Source organism: Nanorana parkeri, unplaced genomic scaffold (genome assembly GCF_000935625.1).
Source record: "Nanorana parkeri isolate BGI_ZX_2015 unplaced genomic scaffold, ASM93562v1 scaffold184, whole genome shotgun sequence".
Taxonomy (NCBI): Eukaryota; Metazoa; Chordata; class Amphibia; order Anura; family Dicroglossidae; genus Nanorana; species Nanorana parkeri.
This window is the reverse complement of record NW_017306452.1, coordinates 1,327,399-1,351,037: the sequence shown is the minus strand read 5'-3', so window position 1 is coordinate 1,351,037 and position 23,639 is coordinate 1,327,399. Positions and strand designations below refer to the sequence as shown.

Sequence of the window (23,639 nt, the reverse complement as noted above, 5' to 3'; positions counted from 1 at the left end):
CATGAGAAATTTACGATTTCTGAGTCAAGATACAAATAAAGTATCTGGCTTTTAAAGTAATCCTTTTGACCTTCCATGCCTTTAGATGCACAGACCCTATTAATCTAGAACTCTTGCCGATGACTGACTATCCTATCCTAAAATTGCTACAAGAAAACCCATTAAAGGCCCTGCGTCCTCTTTACAAGACACTCTTCAAGGTTTATCTCCGAGGAAAGTAGGGGGGGGGGAGTTAAAGATCAAATCAATGCAGCCAGGCGTTGCGTCGTTGTGCATCACAAGTAGAGCTGAGAGGACATTCAGATGAAAGCTGAACAGGGACGGACGCCAGGGCCGAAGTATGGCAGGAGCAATACTGGCGTCTTCAGAAGGTGTGAAAATGGGAAAAGACGAGAAGCGTGAAAGGATGTTGAAAAGTTCTTTTGAATGACTTGAATGTGTGCTGGATGAATACAGAGCATGGGAGAAGGATAAAAGCAAGATATCTAAAAAAAAACCAGAAAAATTGCTTACAGGATAACGATAACGACAAAAACCCCCCACAAACTGCCCTTGCAGTGCTCATTTGTGTCTAGGGGTATGGTGCAAAGCTTACCCTGTGTCCTCGTCCATCACCAGCAGTCCTCTTCGGAAAGAACACTTGCATCATTCTGCCCATTACCTGTGAGCCCAGCCTTTTGTTTATGCCATCACGCAGGCCGGGCTCACAGAATGACCACCTCTCACTGCCACCAGAGGAAGGCGACCTGGTGACATCATTGGAATGGCCACACATCACCTATCAGCTGGGGCAGAGTACTCTACAACAGCAAGGACCACCCAACCTGAATAGGAAAAGATGAGTATCCAAACCAAAAAAGCAAGAAATACTGCTAGGGGCATCGATTGGGGAGGGGGAAGCACAGCCTGGTGTTTTGCTTTAACGTCCAACTAAACCTAGAATTTAAATTAGCTAAATCATTTCCAGGTGCATCAAAACAATAAGTGTTCAATGTCGTCCCGGGAGTGAGCTCCAAGCTCACTCCCGGGATGGACTATACTCTCATGTTTAGTTTACTACTTTGTATTGAGATTTGAGATGACAGCCGAGTGATACACTAATAAGATACATTCATGTTAATAGTTAGGGAACCTCAATGTATTTTTAAGATTTAACTCCCGGGTTTCGAGTCACTTTGACTGTAAGACTTTGAACATCTTTTACCTTGAAGTGCATGGAATGTATTTCGCTGATTTAAACTAAAAGGTTCAGTTTGGCTTAAAGACTCTCAAGATAAAAAAATGTATACACCTGAAGATGAAGTAACAAACCTGTATAATATGAATAACCTCAATCATTACCATGCTGGAGAATGCATCCCTGTCAGTACACGTATCCTCCCCCTGGATGGAACAGATGTGAATGCTGTGCACAGGACATCTGCTTGTGCGGATTTAGTCCTATAGATTCCCAACTAAAAACAGTTCATTTCACTTAAAAACTGAAATGAGGTTTAATTAATTCACTATATGTGCGGCAATGCTGTGCTCTGCTGGTTCCGTTTTATTGTTATTGATTTTATACAAGAAACAGAGCAAAACCATTTGAGTCGCCTCCATAAACATGGAGAGTAGATTAATGGATTTGTTATGGAATAAGAGACCAGTCAGCAAAACATGTTGAGTCCACAATTAAAGAAACTCAACACACGTATTGCTTTTGAGGACAAAGCCAAGATTACCATTCAAGGGTCTGTGTTCAAGAAACTGAACGCATGGTTTTAATGAAAACATCCATGAATTTTTGGTTTATTTTTTGCTTAAAAGAAAACTATGGGATAAGTGTTTTTCCCATAGTTCTCTTTAGGGTCACAGGAGGACATATAGCAACCTCCTCCCGTGACCCAAAGCTCAGTATATAGCGGCTATTGCCCATGATATACTGAGAGCGTCGCAGCCGGGACGGATCCCGACAATACTGTCGAAATCCACCCAGCTGCGTGAGTGACAGCTGGCTCTGCCTATCTAGACGAAGAGCCAGCTGTGCCCGCCCCCTCCCCCGTCCGTTTCTCCACTCAGCACTGGAGGATCGGAGAGGGGAGGGGGGAATCCCTGCAGGGAGCGGTGACTGACCGTCATCGCTCACTGCAGGGAGAGGATCAGGAAGTGAGCAGATCGGTGCATGTTTCTGCTCACTTCCCGATCGATAGAGCCGACCTGTGACAGTTTCTTTGTCACAGGTCGGCTCTAACTATGAGGAGGATGGAAATCACTCACCTCATAGATCTCCTTTAACCCTTGCAGTAGGACTAGTTTGTGTCTAGGTCCTAAAATAAAAAAAAGTTATACTCACCGAAGCTCCGAGCCAGCCAGCTGTCAAATCGCTCCCTGCAACCTGTCTCCCCCTCCCTGTAGCATTGGGATCTTCTTAAGCGCCCTCACGTGTATAGACGTTAATGATTTACAGGACCTTAGAATGCTGCAGAGGAGGGGGAGAAACGTTGGAAGGACCGGTCTAAGAAGAAGCCGGCTCAGAGCTTTGGGTGAGTCTAATTTTTTTAACCTAGACATAAACGAGCACTTAACCCTTGCAGCACGGGGGTAGCCCGATTGCAAGGGTTAATTAAAACAATTCCTGGAGTTCTTCTTTAATACAATGTAGATCAAGAACTGGATGTTGTGTCCCTCTAAATATGATATTTAACTTATCAGGTGGAGCTCGGTGGACCGGACCACCCAAAATAGGCAGAAAGATATCCCCAGAATAGTTCCCGCCTCTGTTCCCTAATCTTTGAATAGATCCTGTTTGCTACACCTTCATTTTGTAACTACAATCTTCTCATAAGGATTATATGTGCATTTAATGGGGGGAATTTATCAAAACTAGAGCAGATGCCCATGGTGACCAATGAGCTTCTCTCTTCAGTTTGTTCAGTTAAGATTTGAAAATGAAAGAGAGAAGCTGATTGGATGCCATGCACAGCTGCTCCAGATTTTGTCTGCCAGTTTTGATACATTCCCTCAATGTATTTTATGCATGTTTTTTTTATAAGTAAAAGCTTCCCTTGTGTGGACATCTGAAAGCCCTGAGACTGCTGCTGACTACATCATGAATGTGATGACAGCAGCCTTGGCAGACTCATAGCAGTCACTCAAGAATTACCCTTTGATTCTCCCTCGACTGCTAAATAATTATATAGTTCAAAATAGTATAATTATGTAGGGAAGTGGGAGGGCCAAAGGAGCTGGGCCAGTATAGAAAGCAATTAGACACTCCCAGAAGAGGGATTTGACATGCAGGAAGGGAGGGGGTAAATTCCAGGCTATCATTGCAACATTCAGTCAAGCGGGGTGAGGAGGCAGTACTCCAAATGCCAGGCAGAGGATTACTGTGGTGGGTAGCTGCAATTAAAGAGACAGAGCTCCAGTAGAAATGTAGAGAAAAGTCTCGATTGAAGAAAAATAATTGTAAAAAAACAGTAAAGTACTGGGATAAAAAATAAATAGGTTAGTCTTTAACACAGCAGAGCTAAAGAAAAGATGTCCACCCTCGTAGGACACTACCAAAAACGGAGGCATGCTGGTAGTGGGAGGGGTTATCTGGGCTGGCCTACCGTTTTTTGTCTGAAGTGTTCAATCCTCATGAAAGGGGCATTATAACCTGAAGGTTAAAGGCTTCCTGTGTCCCTCAATAGACGAGAAACTAAATCCAACAGATTGGTAAGTCAAACATTTCATAAATAACACATTTCCTTTCAATAATTGTTGCTCCCCTGAATGCTCACAAGTCCAAAACTGTCTGGGACATATCTCACGTTCTGCACAAAACAATCCACTTCATGCTGATGGCTAATGTATACAAGTGCTTGTGTTTGCTTCTCATGTGTAAGTGTTGCATCTAAATCAGGGTTGACAAATTCACTTTGAATCTAGAATCTTAAACAACAGTTTAATTTTCAATTACAGTTTTAATTGGCACATGTGGAGATACCGGACGTGTAGCGCAATCGTTATATTTGTACGTAGGTGCAGCCGAGTTTTGTTTCCATTAGTATGTGCACGTTCACAGGGGGTAAGGGACTTTATATATATTTTTTAATTTTGGAAATCAATGTAATTATTTTTTACTTAATTTCATTGCTAACACATGGTGGGGCTCAACATGCCCCCTTTGTGATAACACACTGGAGATAACAGGTTCTCTTTAAGGTGACCTTATGGGTCACCTTTCCTCTTCAATTGCTTTAGCTGGGGAATGACAGCTGCCTTCTGAGAAAGCTTAAAGGAGAACTCTGGGGTTAGGGCTTTTCCCCATAGTTCTCCTTAGGGTAACGGGAGGACACAAACTAGGGTCCACCCATCACCCTACAGCTCGCGGTATACTGACACGCCACAGCTGAAGCGGATCCCCACAATTATGTCTGGATCAGCCCAGCTGCGTGACAGCTGGCTCTGCCTATCTAGAGGCAGAGCCAGCTGTACCCGCCCCCTCCCCCGTCCGTTCCGCCAGTCAGCGCTGGAGGATCGGAGCGGGGAGGGGGGAATCCAGCCCCTCCCCTGTCACGGCTCTCGGATGGAGAAGTGAGCGAGCGGCAGTATGTGTTCGCTCACCTCCCGATCTACTGAGCCGACCTGTGACAGTCTCATTGTCACAGGTCAGCTAGAACTATGAGGTGAGTGAAAAGCACTCACCTCATAGTTCTCCTTTAAGGTAAACACAGCAGGCAGTGGGCGAGTGCAAAAGCCAGCCTGCCATTGCAATTTAAAATAGCCAATAGCAGGCTGGCTAATGCTCCCGGCTGCTGGAGGGAACACTTGACGCCGGCTTTCTAGCGCTGACAGTTGATCAGAAGAGAGGGCGGTAAGGGTGCATCGGGGGCGGTGGTGGACACAGGGGGCACAGCAGCTGACAGCGGTCTCTTCTCCTCGCTGGGGACACAGGGCAAAGCAGCTGATAGCGGTCTCTTCTTCTTGCTGGGCACCGAATGCAGAAGTCTGTGTCCCCTCCGATCCCTGCTGCCTCTGTTGATACAGGTGGGGAGAGCAGCGGGGATCGAAGGGGACAGAGAACGCAACATGCAGCGGGTTCCTGGCAGAGAGGAGAACAGGGGGAGTGGGAAACAGAGCTGATGTGGCAGCGCCTGGGATTTGTCGGGCCCTGCTCTAAATGCAATATGGTTGCTATTGCAATGCATCGTGTTCTGTCGCTTTTGTTGTTCTCGAGAAGTTTAAGTGATTGCATCTCGAAAGCAAACCCCCTTTTCCCTGAAAGCATGCTGCATTTAGTTATGGCTCTGTACTCCTAGCCCAACTTTATTCGAAGCAGCAGTTCAAAAAGTGACTTGTGTGCAAGTCCCACCTTACACTTCTCATACTTACTACACTTCTCAGAGGAATCTTTTTTGTGTCTTGTGCTAGGTCTTGCGATACAAATTTCACCGGCTCCTTAATCATCCTTCTAGATCTCTTTGTCCCGTTTGGTAAAGTTTCCATAGCGAAATCTGCTTCTACGTCACTGCTGCCGGCCTGGTCACACTCGGAGCATTGCCTAACAAGGTACCAATAACGTTGTTACTATAAACATAGGAACATGCGGAAAATAAAACACCAAAATGAATAATATAAATTTGATATTTAAAGCCCAACTGAACTTTCATTTTAAATCAGCCAAATACCATTGAGGTGCATGAAAACAGAAGGTGCGCAGCCTTTTAGTTTGTTTTCATTAGAAAGCAGCCACAGCTCTGAGTAGAAAAGCATGTCCCCTGCCAGCCTGTTGCACAGAAAGACCTTTACTCTCTGTAAGGAAGCAATGGCCATGCTCCCTGATTGAAGACCTTTTTTTTTTTTTTTTTTACTTAGGGATGAGCTAATCAGTCTGCTGCTTCTCTTTTCCCTGTCCAATCACAGGGGGGGGACAAAACATTTAAGTGCTACTTAAAGACTCCAGGAAAACCTTTTTTGGTTAAGTGCTTGTTTTTGTCTAGGTGCCAAAATAACAATGTTATACTGACTCCGAAGCTCTGAGCCGGCCAGCTGTCACAGCGCTCCCTCCAGCCTTTCTCCTTCTCTGCTGCAGCATTGGAATCTTACCAGCATCCTTATGTGTGTAGACTGTGTATAGCATGTGATGATTCACGATATCGCGCAAAACACAGATTCGCATTGAAGTCAATGAAGGCCGTTCACACCTTTGCGGTTTGTCGCGCGGACGAAATCACCTGTCGCACAAAAAGGTGCAGGAGCTATTTTCGGCCGATTGTCGCACGGCTTAGATCTCTTAGGCTAGGATCACACCTTGGCGACTCCTGACCGCACGGAAATCCGTGCGGTTTTGTGCACAATTGTTGCGCGGTCGGGAGTCGCCAAGGTGTGAACCGATCGCGCTGTGGGTGCCATCATTTTCTAATGGCACCCCAGTCGCTCCGGGCTAAAAAAGTTGCACGTCGGGTGTCGCAAAAAAGGTACTTGTACCTTTTTTTAGCGATTGCCGCGCAGCAATGGGGCCACGCGGCAATCGTTGTGTGCAATAGCACACGATCGCGCTTCCCGGGTGTCCTGCGGTGTAGTGCAGGTGTGAACCTAGCCTTAGGCCCGGTGCAGACCTGAGTAATCCGGGATTGCGCGGTCCTGCACAATTGCTGACAGCGATTGCCGCACGGCCCCATTGATTTCAATGGGGTGACATCTGCGCGGCAATCCCGGAAAAAAAGGTACATGTTCCTTTTTTTTTTTTTTTTGCGATACACGACGCGCGGCTGTTTTAGAAGTGAAGCAGGAAACCGTGCATTCCGCCTGGCACGACTGGGGTGCCATTAGAAAATAATGGTACCCACCGCGCGATCGTCTGGCGATGGGCGACCCTGTGACCTCGCGGCATCGTGCACAATTGCCACGCGGATCGCCTAGGTGTTTGCCGGCCCTTAGACATCTTTATGCATTGAAAACCGTAAACGAAAACAGCTTGGCAGCTCAATCGACTAGGTGTGAACCTAGCCTAACGGGAGCTTAGACCGCTGCAACAGAGAGGGAGAGGTGCTCTAGTGACCAGTCTAAGAACATCTATCAGAGCCTCAGGTAAGTAGCCCTACTACAAGGGCTACTACAATTTTTTCCTGGAGTTCTTCTTTAACTGCAGCTGTATGGCTGTGCAAATCTAAGAACCAGATGGACAGAAAGAGAAATTCTTTGGCATGTAAAACTGCCCCCCTATATGTATTTCATCGGGGTATTTAGCTGGCTTGAGCTTCCTCTCATACAGCCCCTGCAAAGTGTTTGGTTTCAGAGGTTTTCCATCCCACAGATGTACAGTAACCCACAGCACCCAGCTATGGCCTTTCATTACAGCATACAGATCAAGTTATCTGCTGACTGGTTGTCATCTGTTCTAGCACAATGCACTTTGCTGTGTAAAGGCCACAGAGGGAAATACGGTAAGGCATCAAAGATTTTTCGTAGGTGGCGTTCGAACCACTTTTGTGATATATTTAGAGGATAAGAGCTCTCAAGGAGCTCAGAAGAGTTCTACAGATCTCTACCTACAAAAATGTAAAAAGCAAAGGGCATGGATGACATTTTAGAACGAAAATTGCTTTGTAGAAACGCAGACGGCAGATTGTAGGTACTTAGAAGAGATTGCTTTTGTACTGTAATAAAACACTTCCAAAATCACAAGCCTAAAAGAGGACGCCGCTACAGAGAGCGAGCGCACTGTGTACATTCGTAGCCGTTTAATCAATCCACTTTTGGGTTTATTTTCGGTGAAAACATAAAATATGAACACTGCAGTTTCCACCATTACTTGGCTCCTATGTCTAATATTTTCCCTATGTGTAGCATTCTGCCTCTAAGAATCCTCACTGTCAGTTAAGACTTTGTATGTGTAAAGTGATAATAAAGTCAAAATGTTTTTAGCTTTCTCAAATGCTGATGAAATCACTGACAACGGATGGTGCTCCTTGATGTTTAAACGTTTATGTTTCCTGCAAAATCAGCTGGTTCCCTGAGCTCTGGCATCCTGTTTTAGAGTGACTCCTTTCCATTGCAGGGTCCTAAGGAGCCACCCTTGTGTGCGATAGTAAGCTGTGTGTGTCTCAACAAACACAAAGGCACAGCAAGGCAAGACACTCCCTGCCTTCTCCCCACACCTCCTTCCTTCCTTCTCCAAGCTGGTAGATGGACAGCTGCTGGAGACTGCTCTGTCCCTAGAGATCTTGTGCTGGACAGGAAGTTCAGGGAAGCCGAACAGAGAGTTGGAGCCCGCTGTTGGGAGACATGATGACTGTATATGTTTGGGCAAACATTGAAAGAAATACTTCGCTGAGCAATGTATATTTATTTGTTTTATCCCAATTCATTACTGAAAAAAACATTGAAGGGGGAATTTATCAAAACTGGAGCAAACAGAATCTGGAGCAGTTGTCCATGGCAACCAATCAGCTTCTCTCTTCAGTTTGCCCAGGTAAGATTTGAAAATGAGATTGAGAAGCTGATTGGCTGCAGTGCAAATCTGCTCCAGTTTTGATAAATTATGGGATAAGTGTTTTTCCACATAGTTCTCTTTAGGGTCACGGGAGGATGTATACTAATCTCCTCCCGTGACCTAAAGCTCAGCATATAGCGTGCTATTGCCCGCAAAATACTGAGTCACAGCTGGATCGCTCACCTCATAGTTCTCCTTTAATATTACTTTAGATGGAAGTCTGCTTAGATAAAAGAAAAGTTTCTACACCAATACAATGTTTATATATGAGAATTGAAAAACTATCATGAGATAAAGTATTGTTTACATGCAGACTAACTCAAGAAGCTTTGAAATTGACAGGTCTACTAAGTCTATGACCAATCATGGGAGGGACGCAAAGGAACTGTATCTGGCCAAAGCCGAGAAAGATTTAGCAGGCGGGACCTTAGCCTTTTTTCTTGCTAGGTATGAGAGTTCTCCTAACCCCAGTAACATTCCTGATAAAGGCATCTAAATCCTTTCTCGCCCAGAAAGAGAATCCTCTTCAGATGCTTCTTGAAGGCCAGTTCCATTAACCAATACTTAAGCCAAAAGAGCCTACGTATAGCTGTACAGACAGAAGACTCAGCATGAAAGCTGAAGCCAAACCGTCCACGCAGTCCTTGTCCAGAGCAAACAGAAAGAAAAAGCTCAAACCGCCTTAGCAATGCAGGATCCGCGTTTTGTTTAGACCGCCAGCATCTGACATACTTCAATAGGAGCAACTGCTAGTTGCAGGGTAAGCCCCAAGAGGGCAAAGGAGACCTTGAACAAAGTCTTCAGGCACTTATCTACTTTGCACACTGGTACAGTAAAGGATTTATGAAGGCAAGAGATATATCCGCATCTACCTTTGGCACCAGCCATTTTTTGAGGAATGCATCCTCAAGGGCATAGTGCTCTTCAAATTGCACCTCCTCCAATATAGAGAGTGTCGAGAAGGCCTTAGCTGGTTTCTTTTTCTTAAAGGAACCCATATTGCTGAACTTAGGGTGATCCTGCATAGATGGTTCAATGGCTACGCATTTTCTTAACTCATCGAAAACGGCATCACACAATTTTTGAGGCAGAATTGAGGAAGGCAGATCCTCCTGAGAGGAAACATCAGAGTCTGAGGAGGTACACACTTCTATTTCCACACTCTCCTCCACCTCATCACCTGCAATAAGGAAGTAGCCATGTCCCACAGAAGTGAAGAGAGCCTACACTTGACACCCTCTGCTGTCGGATGTATCCATCATACCAGAGATCTGTCCCCAAAAACTGTCACCAAGGCCTTAAAATCTTCCTTGCTAAGCAATGAAGACTGTGGCACCCATGATGGGGAAATAGACGTATTGTAAGGGGCAGCAAGCTAAATGGTAGGCAAACACACATCTGAAGCAGAGTCCAAGGTGGAAGCCTCAGGGCAGGGGTGGGCAACTTCGGCCCTCCAGCTGTGCTTTAACTACAAATGCCAACATGCCTCTGCGTTTGGGAGTCATGCCTGTAACGGTAAATCTTCATGGGGCTTGTAGTTCCACAACAGATGGGGGGCCAGTGTTGACCACCCCTGCCTCAGGTTAACCCCCTTAGTACATCCAATCCCTATCCAAATCCTGATGCCTTCACCTTCGTAACATCTCCAAAATACGCCCCTTCCTCACCAATGAAACCTCAAAACTACTCATCCACTTGCTTGTTATCTCTCGTCTTGACTATTGCAACTCCCTCCTCATTGGCCGACCTCTACACAGGATATCCCCCCTTCAGTCTATCATGAATGCTGCTGCCAGACTCATCAACCTAACCAACCACTCAGTGTCTGCAACCCCCCTCTGCCAATTCCTTCCCTGGCTTACAATCGCCCAAAGGATAAAATTCAAAATATTAACGACTACTTACAAAGCCATCCACAATTCTGCCCTGGATATATCTCCAACCTTGTCTCAAAGTATCACCCTAACCATCCCCTCCGCTCTTCCAAAGACCTCCTGCTTTCCAGCTCCCTCGCCAACTCCTTTGATGCTCGCCTCCAGGACTTCTCTAGAGTCTCTCTCATCCTCTGGAACTTTTTACCCCAACCTGTCTGTCTATCTTTCACTCTGACTGCCTTTAGGTGATCCTAAAGACTCATCTCTTCAGGGAAGCCTATCCCACCTCAACCTAACCACTGAACTATCACATTCTCAAACAATTTATCCCCACACAGCTACCTCCTCATGTATCACTTGCCCCTCCCTTTTAGATAGTAAGCCCTCACGGGCAGGACCCTCCTTACCATCTTGTCTTGAATTGTATTGTAATGTCTTCCTTATATTGTAAAGCGCTGTGCAAACTGTTGGCGCTATATAAATCCTGTATAATAATAATAGTAGCAGTGGAGCTGAGCATCTTTTTGCCCCCTGTCCCTTTTGAATTCGTCATGCTTAGGGGTCCCACTAGGGTACTCACAGACCAGCACCCTAGGGTTAAAATTATGGTTTGGCTAGAGATATTCCTTAATTTCCAAACATCCTACCTCTAGACTAAATTCAGAGACAAACTTCTTTTGATACGGTGAATTAGTTCAGGTTCGCCTGAGTTACCCAGAAAAGCAAATACACAAAGAGGCGCCACAAGACAAAAAAAAAAACGATGCAATCAATATGACTCATTTTCCAAAAATTCTCATCCTCCAGAGCACATTCAGACTAATTAAAAGCAATAAAAAACAACTAAAATAAACCAACCACTGCAAGCCTTTGAAAGCAAGAATTCATGCGTGTAAGCCGGAGCAAAGAGCGTCTGCACGGCGAGAACACAAGTCGCGAGTACCTGACCTACTCTACCTGCACTCCCGCTGTGTGCTCGGCTTTTTAGCCCCTAGACAAATGACACTTAATGCTCCTTTCAATTTACTTAAAAGGCAGAACAAAAAAAATTGCAGATTCCCCGCTCAACAATTTCACAGGCAGAAGGCTCTGTCCAAATGACACAAATGGATTATCCTTTCCGACTGACTGTATGGAGAGAGACGGCGACCAGTCTGAAAAATAAACTTTTAAAGGGACATTGGCATGGAGAAGAAAAAGAGGTTTCTCTGCAATTAACAAGGAGCAACACTTCTGGAAAAACCCTAATAAGGAGAACCTATGCTGTTTTATTATATTTCTTTGTTCTATTCAGGTCTAGAGATAAAAATGTAAAAATTAGTTTTTATTGTATAAATAAAATAACACATATTAATTTTTCATATTAACCCCCTGCAGCCAGCAGGAATTCCCCGCAGGTGCCTTCTCCAGCTGTTGGGCTAAAACAGACATGAAAATGGAGCTGTGGGCAAAATAAAAAAAAGACATATAATGCAGTCTGTCTCAACCAGCAGCTTTTATTAGAGTCCACCGTAAAATAGTTGTATTCCCTGTTGATCCTACCAGTAGAAGGAAGTCCTGTTCCCTGCTACACTATGTCTCGCCATTCAACTGCCAAATCCTTAGTAGGTTGCGACTAGAACTTGACTTGCCTATATGCACCTTTCCCTTTTGCTTTCAACAGACCTGCCATATTTGTTTTTTTTTTCTGGGGGGGGGGGGCGGTGTAGCTGTGTCTTTTAGGACTGGGCTGCCTCCAGTGAGCCCGCTCTCTGTCTGTGCATTGCTATATATGTCCCATAGTTGGGAAACTCACACTGTGTAGTTAGGGAACACACGTATCAGAGGTGCCTTGACGTGGCAGCGTGGCTTCCCCATATATCTGCAGATGTATCCAACTAAAACCTCTGTTTTTAAACCTGACTAGTTAAACAGAATAGCTTGTTGTTGTTGCTGATTAGTGTACGAGGGGCAGTGACTTTTGTAGGAACTGATGTAAACATAGGAAGTGACATGCTGCCAGAATGTAATACACTTCCCATGATTCCGAGGTGCTTCTCCCAACTGCATTGTCGGAGCTTCTTTCCGAACGACTACACATGTGCGACACATGTGCGTCACAAGATGCTCAGCGAGGTGCCAGCAACACTAAGCACTAGGGATGCACCGATAGCCGGTTTTTCGGTATCGAGTACCGAGATTTTTTTTCCCGGTACTCGCCGATACCGAATACTGATACAGAAAGTCCCATTAAGTAAGCCAGGCGCGTGTAATGACACGCCACCTGGCTTCCTGATTAGCCGGGCGGTGTGTCAAGACTCGCCACCCGGCTTCCCAATTAGCATGGAAGCCGTCTCCATGCTCCCTCATCACCAAGTGAGGTGTTTGTAGTGATGACATGGATGGACCCATGTAAAAGTTACGAGGAAGCAAACAAGCCTGCTTTCTGGCCAATCAGGAAGCCGGGCAACAAGTCATTACACGGCGCCCGCCATCCTGAATGGCCGGGAGCGTGTAATGACTCACCGTCCGGCTTCCTGATTGGCTTCCGACCAATCAGGAAGCTAGGCTACGAGTCACTACATGCTGCCCGGCTTCCTGATTGACCAAGTGACGAGGGAGCATGGAGCTGGCTGCCCGGCTAATCAGGAAGCCGGGCTTTCTGATACCGGAAGCTCAGGTTTCAGGCTAGGCATCGGAGCATTTGGGCGAGACGAGTACTCGTCCAAATACTCAGCATCGATACTAGTATCAGTATTGGTGCATCCCTACTAAGCACTTGTGCATTTTATTGGCGAATTGAAACATCTGACAAGCACCAGCACATGTAGTCGACTCTAACATCCTTCATTCATTTATTAAATCGTCATCACAATTCATCACAAACCGCCAATGTTTTGGGGCCACGCAGGGTCCCTTCTTCAGGGTGACACAGTGTCGCCCTGAAGAAGAGACCCTGCATTGCCTCGAAACTTAGGTGGTTTATGATGTATTGTGACAACTACGTGTCTGCTGGTGGTTGCAACATCTTCAATTTGGAGTTTTACATAGCGCCATCCATGTCATCACTACAAACACAAACACTTTGCAGGTCACAACGCTGTATGGAGTGCAGTTGACTCACAACACTTCGGTGAACTGAAATTACAATTCATTGTTGGCCAACACGTGAGGTCACTTGGTCAACAGAAACACAGCAGGATTAACAGGTACTTGCTCTGCAACATCAAAAGACTGTACACATGGGGACTATAGGCATGTGTAATTATTGTTGGGGACTCTGTCCACATTGATTTAAATTTTTGCCTCAGGAGACACTATAAAGAAACATGAGAACCCTCAGCCTTCCCGCGTAGACTCACCAGTAACTGTTCTTCGTCTTCTTAGGCATCCTGGTCAGCGGGGGGTCCAGGCAGCCCAAATGGTAATGTAGCTTGCAGGTATCGCACAAGAGCAGGAGGTGCTGGTCATGGTTCTTCTTGCATATTCCACAACTACATGAAAAAATAGAAAAGGGACAAGAAGGCGCACACAGCACGTCAATTAGGAAGTAGGATTTACTTGCCCTCTGGCTGAAAAACAAATTAACGTGGTGCCGGACAAGCAAAGCGCAGCGTTGCCACTCTGATTTTAAAACATTACCAATCTTTTCTGGGGGGAAATTAAATTGCAATGCTAATCAAAATATGGATATCAATTACCTGTACAGAACCGCAGGCAACAGTAAAGTCTTCTGTGTCCCTCCTTCCCGCTTGCTGGGTTTTCTTTCTTTTGGCAACCGGAGAATGGTTGGAATGTTCAATTTCTGCAAGATGAAAACCATGAGAATCACAAGATACTTTTATTACAGAAAAAGTTTTATGAAAAGCTGTAATACAGCCCACCAATGCAAGTGCATTGTCTGATCTATGCAACTCTGTGATCGAAATTTAAATAAAAAAAGAATTAAAAGGATAAGTGCCCTGAACCTAAAAATGGTGCTGTAAAAAGGCAGCTCAATAGGGGTGAGCAGTATCTTGCTGCTAAATAATGGGCTTGCTGTATTTTTCTCGACTAGCTTTCTGAATTCAGAATGAATTATCTGTGAATAAATATGGTGAATGTTGCTCCAATCCACATAATCTGTTTATCATAACCAGTGTGGGGTCAGAGACCTCATGGAGGTAAGGTGTTGATTACATTTGCATGATTGGAGCTAGCAGGTGTAATTAAGCTGCCCAGAGAGAGAGGTGTTAAAACAGCATATGTGACAGACAATAGATGCCTAACCCCCCCCTATTTAAGCTTTTCTTCTTCAGTTTAACAGTAATGATCAACACATTATGTTCATTAGAGCAACATTCAGCATGTTTATTCCAAAAAATTTGGAAAGTCATTTCAAATTCAGAAAACTAGTTGGATGACCGGCGACACGTCTTCAAGATGAATACTGCAAGTCCAGTTGCCTTGATTTATTTTTTACAGATATACCATGACCTGGATGAATGAGACAAATGGGTGGGCAGGCTATTATTATTGTTATGCAGGATTTATGTAGTGCCAACAGTTTGCGCAGCGCTTTAAAAAACAAAGTGAGACAGTACAGTTACAATACAATTCATTACAGGAGGGTTAGAAAAGCACCACTGGACGCTTCCAAATGGAATGAAAAATTGCCTGGTTTGTAAGAGACATAAACCCCTATGATACTGCACATGAACAAGAAGGGACCAATGGAGGAGCACACTATATATGCATTTAGGGATGCACCGATACCAAGTACCGTACTCGGTACAAGTACATGTACAGATACTTTTCCAGCTCCAAGACTAGACTGGAGAAAAATTCAAAAGTTAGGAGGCGGCTGTCATTTGTAAGGGCACACGGATTTGTACATCTCTGTTTTAATGTATGATTTTGTTTTTATAAACATATATAAAGGGATGCACAGATACCATTTTTGCAAGTACAAGTACTGATACATTTGGTTTATTGTCATGTGAGTTTTTATAAAACAATACAAACTAATGATTTCAGGACAGTGGTGGAGAGCAGGACAGTGGTGGAGAGCCAGATCCCAGCTGCAACCGCTGCAACCCTGGTAGTTCTCATGAAAATGCCAAGTATAGGCACTGGTATCAGTGCATCCCTATATACATTCATATATAGTACTGTATAGTAGTAAAGTGTTTATATTAACAAGAATAAGGAGGACCACCTTTCCAAGCCAAATAGACTATTATGGGGTTGCCTCGGAAAGGAGCCCCAGCATATGGGGCGGCCCTTAAATAGTCTGAGGGTAAAGTATAAAGGCGGAGTGGAGGATTTCTGCCCCAGGAAAGGAAAACTTTTCACAGGCGGTGGCGCTGGTACAGAGGTAAATAAGAAGCTGGGGTGGAGGATGTGAGTGCAGGTTAATTCAGGAGGGGTGAGGTGGTGGATTAGAGGATTTTATTCCCAAACTACAATTACATAGTATTTGAGGTTGAATAAAGACACAGGTCCATCAAGTATAACCTTATGTGCAAGTGTGTGGGTAGTGTGTGCGTATGTGTATGTGAGCCCCTGTGTGATCTTGATTTTAAGTGTACCTGTACCCCTGTATGTTACGGTCTCTGAGTAAGGTATCTAAATGCTTTGTGAATGATTCAATACGTTCAGCTGATACCACTGCTTGTGGCAGAGAGTTCCAAAATGTCACTGCTCTGACTGAGAAGCCCCTACGCCCTTTGTGGTTAAATCTTTTCTCCGCCAATTTTAGGTGGTGGCCTCTAGTCCTTGTTATGGAGTTTACTGTAAAAAGTTTAGTGCTGAGGTGGTCATTACCACCCAACATGTTGTACATTAAAATAATGTCCCCTCTTAATCTCCTCACTTCAAGCGTCCCTTAACAGTTACAGAAGGTATGAACTCGAGAAAAAAAGTGAGCATGAGCAATGTACTTTTTTTAAAAGCCTGTGCAAGCCCATCATAGGGCAGATATCTATACAAATCCAGAATCTTAAAGGGAAGTCATATTTAAAAATGGAGGAGAGATCAGGACAACCTTTTTCAACCAGGGTTCTATGGAAACCTAAGGCTCCTCCAGGGGATGCTGGGGGTTTATTTGAGCAGTGGTGGATATTGATCTCCTACCTACATTGACCACTAATCTTTCACTTTCCACGTCCCCACTGCCCAATTGTGTAATGGGACATTTTTCACTGTCTGTTTTTCTTTTCTGGCTTTTTTATTATTATTATTTTTTTCATGAATAAATTAAAAAGTAGTTCTGTCATATAGAGAAAGGTGGGGTTCTGAAATAATCTGCTCTGGGTATCAAAATCTCTAGGTACGGCACATTCTTTATTATTTATGTTATCCCTATATCTATTAATTGATCTCACTAGCATACAACGTACAATAGATATAATTTTTATCAGGGGGTTCTCTGGGACCTGAACATGATTTCAAAGGTTCCTCCAAGGTAAAAAAAAAAGTTGAGGAATGCTGGGTTAGGATGTAATGTTCATTAGAAGGAACCTGTCCAGACAGAAATATAGGAAATGCTGCAGCTTGTTTTGTAAACGATTCTACCTATCCGTCTTTCATTAACTGGTGAGGCACTGACCTGGAACAAGCATGCACCAACAAGAATACTAAATTGCAGCATCTTTTGATTATTTTAAATATCTGTGTTAGTCTTCAAATCAATCCTCCGATGTCTCTGGAGCTCTTAGGGTTTTAGGCGTGGGTTATACATGGGACCAAGCAGAGCTCAAGGACTCCAGCTCATGATGTTAAGCCCCACCCAGGTCATCCAACAGTCAAATGCCAGAGCCTCTATGGCTTAAAAAAGGTCTACGAATTGACACATGAGTGACAAATGAAATCAAGACCTCATGAAGAGCATGGGTATAGGATATAATGAGCATTATAGGGTCAAAGGGATCGATCTTAGTACTGATAGACACCATAAGATGTAGCACTTCAGCAACGCTAATAGGCCAGGTCAGCTTAGGTTAAGCATTATTATTATTATACAGAATTTATATAGCGCCAACAGTTTGTGTAGCGCTTTACAATATAGGGTAGACATAATTACAATACAATTCAAGACAAGATGGTAAGGAGGGCCCTGCCCCTGAGGGCTTGCAATCTAAAACGGAGGGGCAAGTGATACATGAGGAGGTAGCTGTGTGGGGATGAATTGTTTGAGAACATGATAATTGAGTGGTTAGTTTGAGGTGACTGGATATACTGATACTGTTCTCCCACTGAACATATACAATGAGTATCAAATGAATGTAATTGAATATATGGGGATATAAGATGATTCATGGATCTAAGCTTCTGTTTATATTGATTTTGCTTTTGGTTTAGTGCAATTAATTTGTATACCTTTTTTTAGTACTATTTATTATATGTAAAACACATTATATATTTTTATTCAAAAATTCCATGGTGTGGTGTTATACTTCTCTTCAAACTCCTGTTCTCTCCTTTTTGCCATAATTGTTTATTACTTAAGGGGGAGAGGTTACACCAAGGGGGCCGCTGTGTTGGCAATTCACATTTGTGTTGTTTAGTTTGAGGTGAGACAGGCTTCCCTTAAGAGATGAGTCTTAAGGGATCACCTGAAGGCAGTCAGAGTGGGAGATAGTCAGACAGGTTGGGGTAAAGAGTTCCAAAGAATGGGAGAGACTCTAGAGAATTAGGGAAGATTATCACATTCTCTGATACACAGATAGCCAAAAATGGCCCATTCACATGTTTGCATTGTGGTAATGCACGTTAAATGTGTTGGTGGAATGCAGTGCCATTAGTACCCCGATGCACCTTGTGATGGACGTGCATTGCAGCGTGTTGTGCTGCCAGAAATGGTACATGAACCTTTTTTGGTGCATTCTCGTCCATTTAACAGCCCATTGAAAGCATTGGGCTGCTTTAACACAACACACATTAACGCTCATACGCTGACGCACACAATGGTGTGAGTGGGCCCTAAAGGAAGGGTTTTAAAGTCTGTATGATAATCAAAATATGAAACCAGTGTCTAAGTCTTGCCAAATGTTGCATTACCTCAAAATGTGTAACTGCTCAAATTACACAAGTTTCCCTTTAAATTAATATTTTCTTTTTTTTCAGGAAAGCTGTAAAAAAAAATTAATTCTGTCCATGAAGAGAGAAAAACAACTCTAGTATGCCTCACAAAAGAGAGCCAAAGCCGTTCTCTCTCCCTCTCTCCTCTCTACATCAGTGCTCCATAGGTTAATTAGAAAAATTATCTTATTGGACCAAACTCTCTACAAAGCAGCCGAGATTCTCTTTGGGCTTCCACTAATCTGCTGTATGCTAGCTTCTCCGACAGCAGCCATCTATCAAAGTCATTTCTCAGGGGCCCCCTGGGCTGGCATCTGCTCAGCCAACTGGAAAAAACAATGTCATGCAAGCTGTGCAAATCACTACCAATCCTGCTGGTAGCTGTGCGCAGACACATGTACACACATGTATTTTACCTGTATGGACACATGCATACACTGGGTACTATATATATATATATAAAATACATATGTGTATCACCTGAAGGCAGTCAGAGTGGGAGATAGTCAGACAGGTTGGGGTAAAGAGTTCCAAAGAATGGGAGAGACTCTAGAGAATTAGGGAAGATAAGTTAAGTTAAAACAAAAATAAACATTTGTTAGTACAAATATTTGATAAAACCACCTTTTCATTTCAGTTCATTTCTTATCATTTTCAGTTCTAGATAGAAATTAGAGCTGGGTAAAGTTCTGCTGGATAAAGTGGTAAAACTTCCCTTTTACCACTCTTCTTGGCAAAACGTTTCTAGCTTGGTCAGGTTGAATGGGTAACTGCTGGTGAACAGCAAGATGCAGGTTATGCCACAGATTCTCAATGGGATGAGGTTGGGCCTTTTGTTGGGCCATTCCAAAGGTGCCCATACACCTTGCGGTAGGGATGCACCGATACCAGTGCTGATACTTGGCATTTTCATGAGAACTACCAGGGTTGCAGCTGGGACCTGGCTCTGGCGCTCAACCACTGTCCTGAAATCATTACTCTGTATTGTTTTAGAAAAACTGTCACATGACAATAAACAAAAATGTATCAGTACTTGTATCTGTGAGTACTTGGGCAAGTATCAGTACTTGTATTTGCAAAACTGGTATTGGTGTATCCCTTTATATATGTTTATAAAAACAAAATCATACATTAAAACAGAGATGTACAAATCCCAGGAGCTCCGTGTGCTCCTTACAAATGACAGCTGCCTAATTTTTGAATTTTTCTCTAGTTCAGTCTTGGAGCTGGAAAAATATATGTACTTGTACCGAGTACTGTACTTAATATCGGTGCATACTTACTTTGCATTTATCGTTTCGGTTCCCAAACGAGATCGGGTTTCCGCACGATTATCAGCCAGTTGATGGGAAGTGAACGATCAGAATTACTCTACAACTGGCCGAATTTTCCCGAACGGTCAGGCTAGAAAACTTTCTTCGAATTGTATGAAAATCGATGAATTGGTGGCATTTTCGTACCGAAAATAATCACAACATGAACACTGCGCACATGCGCAAACGAAAATCCATTCTGTCGATCGACGAAATTCGGTCAGTTAGTATTGCTAACGAATGATAATTGAAATCCACATTGGTCTGTGCATGATGGGGCAGTCGTGTGGAAATAGAGTGACGGTTCGATGACGGCACGATAAAAATCGAACGATAATTGTAAGGGGTATGGCCACCTTAAGACATTTTGGCTCTTTGTTTTGAACTCCTTTGTGTAATTTTGACTGTGTGTTTTGGGCCATTGTTCTGCTGGGAGGTTGCTCTTTCCCCTAGTCTCAAGTCTCCTGCAGACTGAAACAGGCTTTGCCTCTAAAATTGTCCTGTACTTGGTCCCACCCTCAAACCTAACCAGTTGCCCAGTGGCTGCTAATGCAAATGATTTGCCACTGAACCATTGGTCATGCAACCACCACCATGCTTCACTGTTGTGATAGTGTTTTCAGGAGGAAATGCAATATTATCTGTCCACCAAAAAGTGTTTTGTACCAAGGCAAAAAAGTTAACTTTTGTCAAACTCCAAATATGATATTTAAATTATTTTTCTAATGGTTTCCATATAAATTCCTGGTAGTAACACCAAAAAACATGGAAACATTTGAAAAAAAAACTAAATTTATTCACAACTTATACAAGTAACAGGTTGTAAGATTAACTCAAGATTAACACAAAATACTTTAAAACAAAGGGATGGTTTACATCTGTGAGCCATGCCAAACACAGGGCCGCTGGTGTGCACTGATGGGAAACAGTGCTGATGCCCCCATCCTGGTGGAACTGAGCAGTACTGCAGTGAATTAAGCCACTTGAAAACAATGCAAACTGCCCTATGCTTTGGGACTGTGCTGGAAAAGGCAACCAGCACAGCTTATACCCATCTGGTGCAAACAAGCCCTAACTCTTCCTATGCAAATCTTGATTCATTAGAAAGCCAAGCACAGGGATGTCTTCCTATCACACCCTGTAAATGCAATGCAGACACCTCTCAGTAGTGAAAGATCCCACACTGCATTATTTAATGCAATGCCTAAGCTTCACTTCCTCCAGACCTTAAAGCTACACACATTTAAGGGCGTCCAGGTAGTACTAGTGTACAGAGAGACCTACAGGCACCCCGCAGGACATACTATGACTATGGAATGTGGTAAGTTATGACATTTTCCAACCATTCTATCATAACGGTGAGTAGACAAAGACTTCTTTACAAGCGCCCTGAACTCAAAAAGTAATGGTTTGCTATCTTACAGGGATCATCTAGAAATAGTAATTGAGTGTACAATGTGCCCTGAAAAAAATCTCAGTTTTGCTTAATCTCCTCCTGAAAAATAGCAGTGTACATCCTGGGCCTTGAGCCATTTAGATGTATACATAGCAAACTGTACTGCTCAGTTTTTTTCCCCTTTGCTGGAGAGGCAGCTGTAGCTGAGATCCTGACTGCAAGTATCTCCCTGCTTGTGATGTATCCATTCAGTGAATCTGTGCTTTCTCCAGCTCTCCTGTTGCTTCTTGAACATTACCCTGCCAGCCATCAGATAACAAGTCAGGTGGACAACATTGACTTTTAAGAAGCAAAACCCTGCCTCTGCCAAGATGGGTGCCAGAACAAGTGCAGAATAAGGCAGGTCAGTAATGGGGAAAAGTTCAGCTGTATGGAGTCTACAGGCAATAATGGTAACTAGTTATTTGCTTTCTGCTTCCCTTTTTTTTTAGGCACAGTTTCCACAGTACAGGTCCTCTTGAATCATCCAAGTACTGGCATACTATGGTCCCCAAACATACATAGTGAGAGCTCTTCCCATGATAAATGGTGCCATTTTAGCACGGTCGTAGTAACTCTGGCTCGAAGCTTTCTCTCTCCGCTGTTGATGGATGCAAAGCATTCTTGTCGGTGACTGTAATTATCAGAAAAGCCATCCTGGAAGGAAAGGACCTGTAGCCAAGATAGATGCAGCCAGCTTGGCATGGCCAATGGAATTTCACACTGGTTGATTAAATCAAGGCTGAACGGGGGAGATGTCAGAATGCCTTCGAGTCAAGACTCCTCTTTTTTTTGGAGAAAAATCAAACAAGGTCGAAGAAAGGATTTTATTTCTGCCTAACACTTAACCGCTGAGAGTAACCACTAACAAATTACTATTTATGCAGTAGTGATAATGTGTTCGCTGCCACGGGGACCGGAAAAATAGATGGCAAGCTGCTGAAGCGGTCAGTGAGTCAGAGGAAGAAAGAAAGTTGCAAGACTGTACAAGAGGAGATTGCCTTTTTTTTCATTTGAGAAGCATTCTGGGACCTTTCCAAGAAACATGATGTGAAATTGGAGGATATTCCGTTTATCAGTTTATAGCGCGATTAAAGCTTAAAGTTTAAGTAACTCCAAAACACATTTTGCAGTTTTGGGCAGACTGGGAAATGGGGCAGTAGATCGGATGGGTTTTTGCATGGAGTTGTTCAGATACCAGTGCTGATACTTGCCATTTTCACGAGAACTACCAGGGTTGAAGCTGGGACCAGGCCACTGTCCTGAAATCATTAGTCTGTATTGTTTAAGAAAAATTGTCACATGACACTAAACAAAAATGTATCAGTACTTGTATCTATGAGTACTTGGACAAGTATCGGTACTTGGTCTGGATGAAAAGGTGCATCATATATATATATGGCTTGAAAAATCCATTCGTCCGCTCGTCTGTGATGAGAGGACGGCAGAGCCCGACGAGCAGCTTCCCGGCCGGCCTTTGTAATTACATGGACGGCCGGCAGCTTTACATTCAAGCGATCGAGCGTTTCTAAGAGACGCTCGATCGCTTGTTTTAGCAGCTGTCACTGCCGTTGCCGGTCCCGAGATTCGCTGTGCCCGATGCGGCCAGAACCGGCACGGCTCTGTGACAGGAGATCAAAGGGAGTTCAGTGTACGAACTCCCTTTGATCTCCTCTCAGTCCCCCAATGCAGGAAGTGATGTATATTACATCATTTCCTGCATTCAGTGTCACTCTCCAGCTAGAGAAGATGATGAAGCCGATCTCTGCTTCATCAACTTCTCTGGGGGTCCCTAGGTGACATTAGGGGTCTTGGAGACCCCTGATGTCTCTATAAAGAGGACCTGTCATGTAAATTGGCTATTACATAGGGGGCTTCTTAGCCCCCTATGTAATAGCAATAACGCTGTGTGTAATAAAAAAAAACTAATACTAAAATTAAAGAATCATAAAAAAAAACAAGTCCCCGCCCCCCAACATACACATGCAGATATGAGTCGGGTGCGCCTACGTGCGAAAACGACGATTGAGCCTATTGTGCCGCACATGTTAAATATCGCCGCAAACGTCGGAGTGAGAGCAATAATTTTAGAGCCATAACACTAAACTGATGAGCAGTAAAAGCATTTTAATCGTCGCCTATGGACGTTTTTTTCCATTTTTGCGGGCGCACGCAATTTTAAGGCTTGACATGTTTGGTGTCTATATACCCGACGTGACCCTGACTTTTATGTTTTACTAAAAATATGGGTAAGAATAAATGTTTTATAACATAACGTAGGGAAACTGTTTTTTTTTACATTTATGGTACTTTTTTCATTATATACTAAACAAAAAATAACCTGGTGATTATATACCTGCAAAAGAAAGCTCTATCTGTCCCCAAAATATTTTTACATGAATTGCAAGGCTATAGTCCGGTCATGTTGACTGGTGAAATTTTTGACTGACTGGTGAGACACCATCATATTTTTTAAGCCCTGTATGTATGTGTGTGTGTGTATATATATATATATA

General features: G+C 43.6%; 1 protein-coding gene across 1 annotated transcript in view; it reads right to left on the bottom strand.

Annotated features, from left to right (window-relative positions):
- PHF14 (PHD finger protein 14) overlaps positions 1 to 23,639 on the bottom strand; it is an 87,861-nt gene that overhangs the window by 18,634 nt on the left and 45,588 nt on the right. The window contains exons 12-14 of the mRNA XM_018555124.1: positions 14,016 to 14,119; positions 13,677 to 13,808; positions 5,359 to 5,527 (exon numbers count right to left, since the gene is read on the bottom strand). Of these exons, the coding sequence (XP_018410626.1) occupies positions 5,359 to 5,527; positions 13,677 to 13,808; positions 14,016 to 14,119 (405 nt within the window). The remainder of the gene's footprint in view (positions 1 to 5,358; positions 5,528 to 13,676; positions 13,809 to 14,015; positions 14,120 to 23,639) is intronic.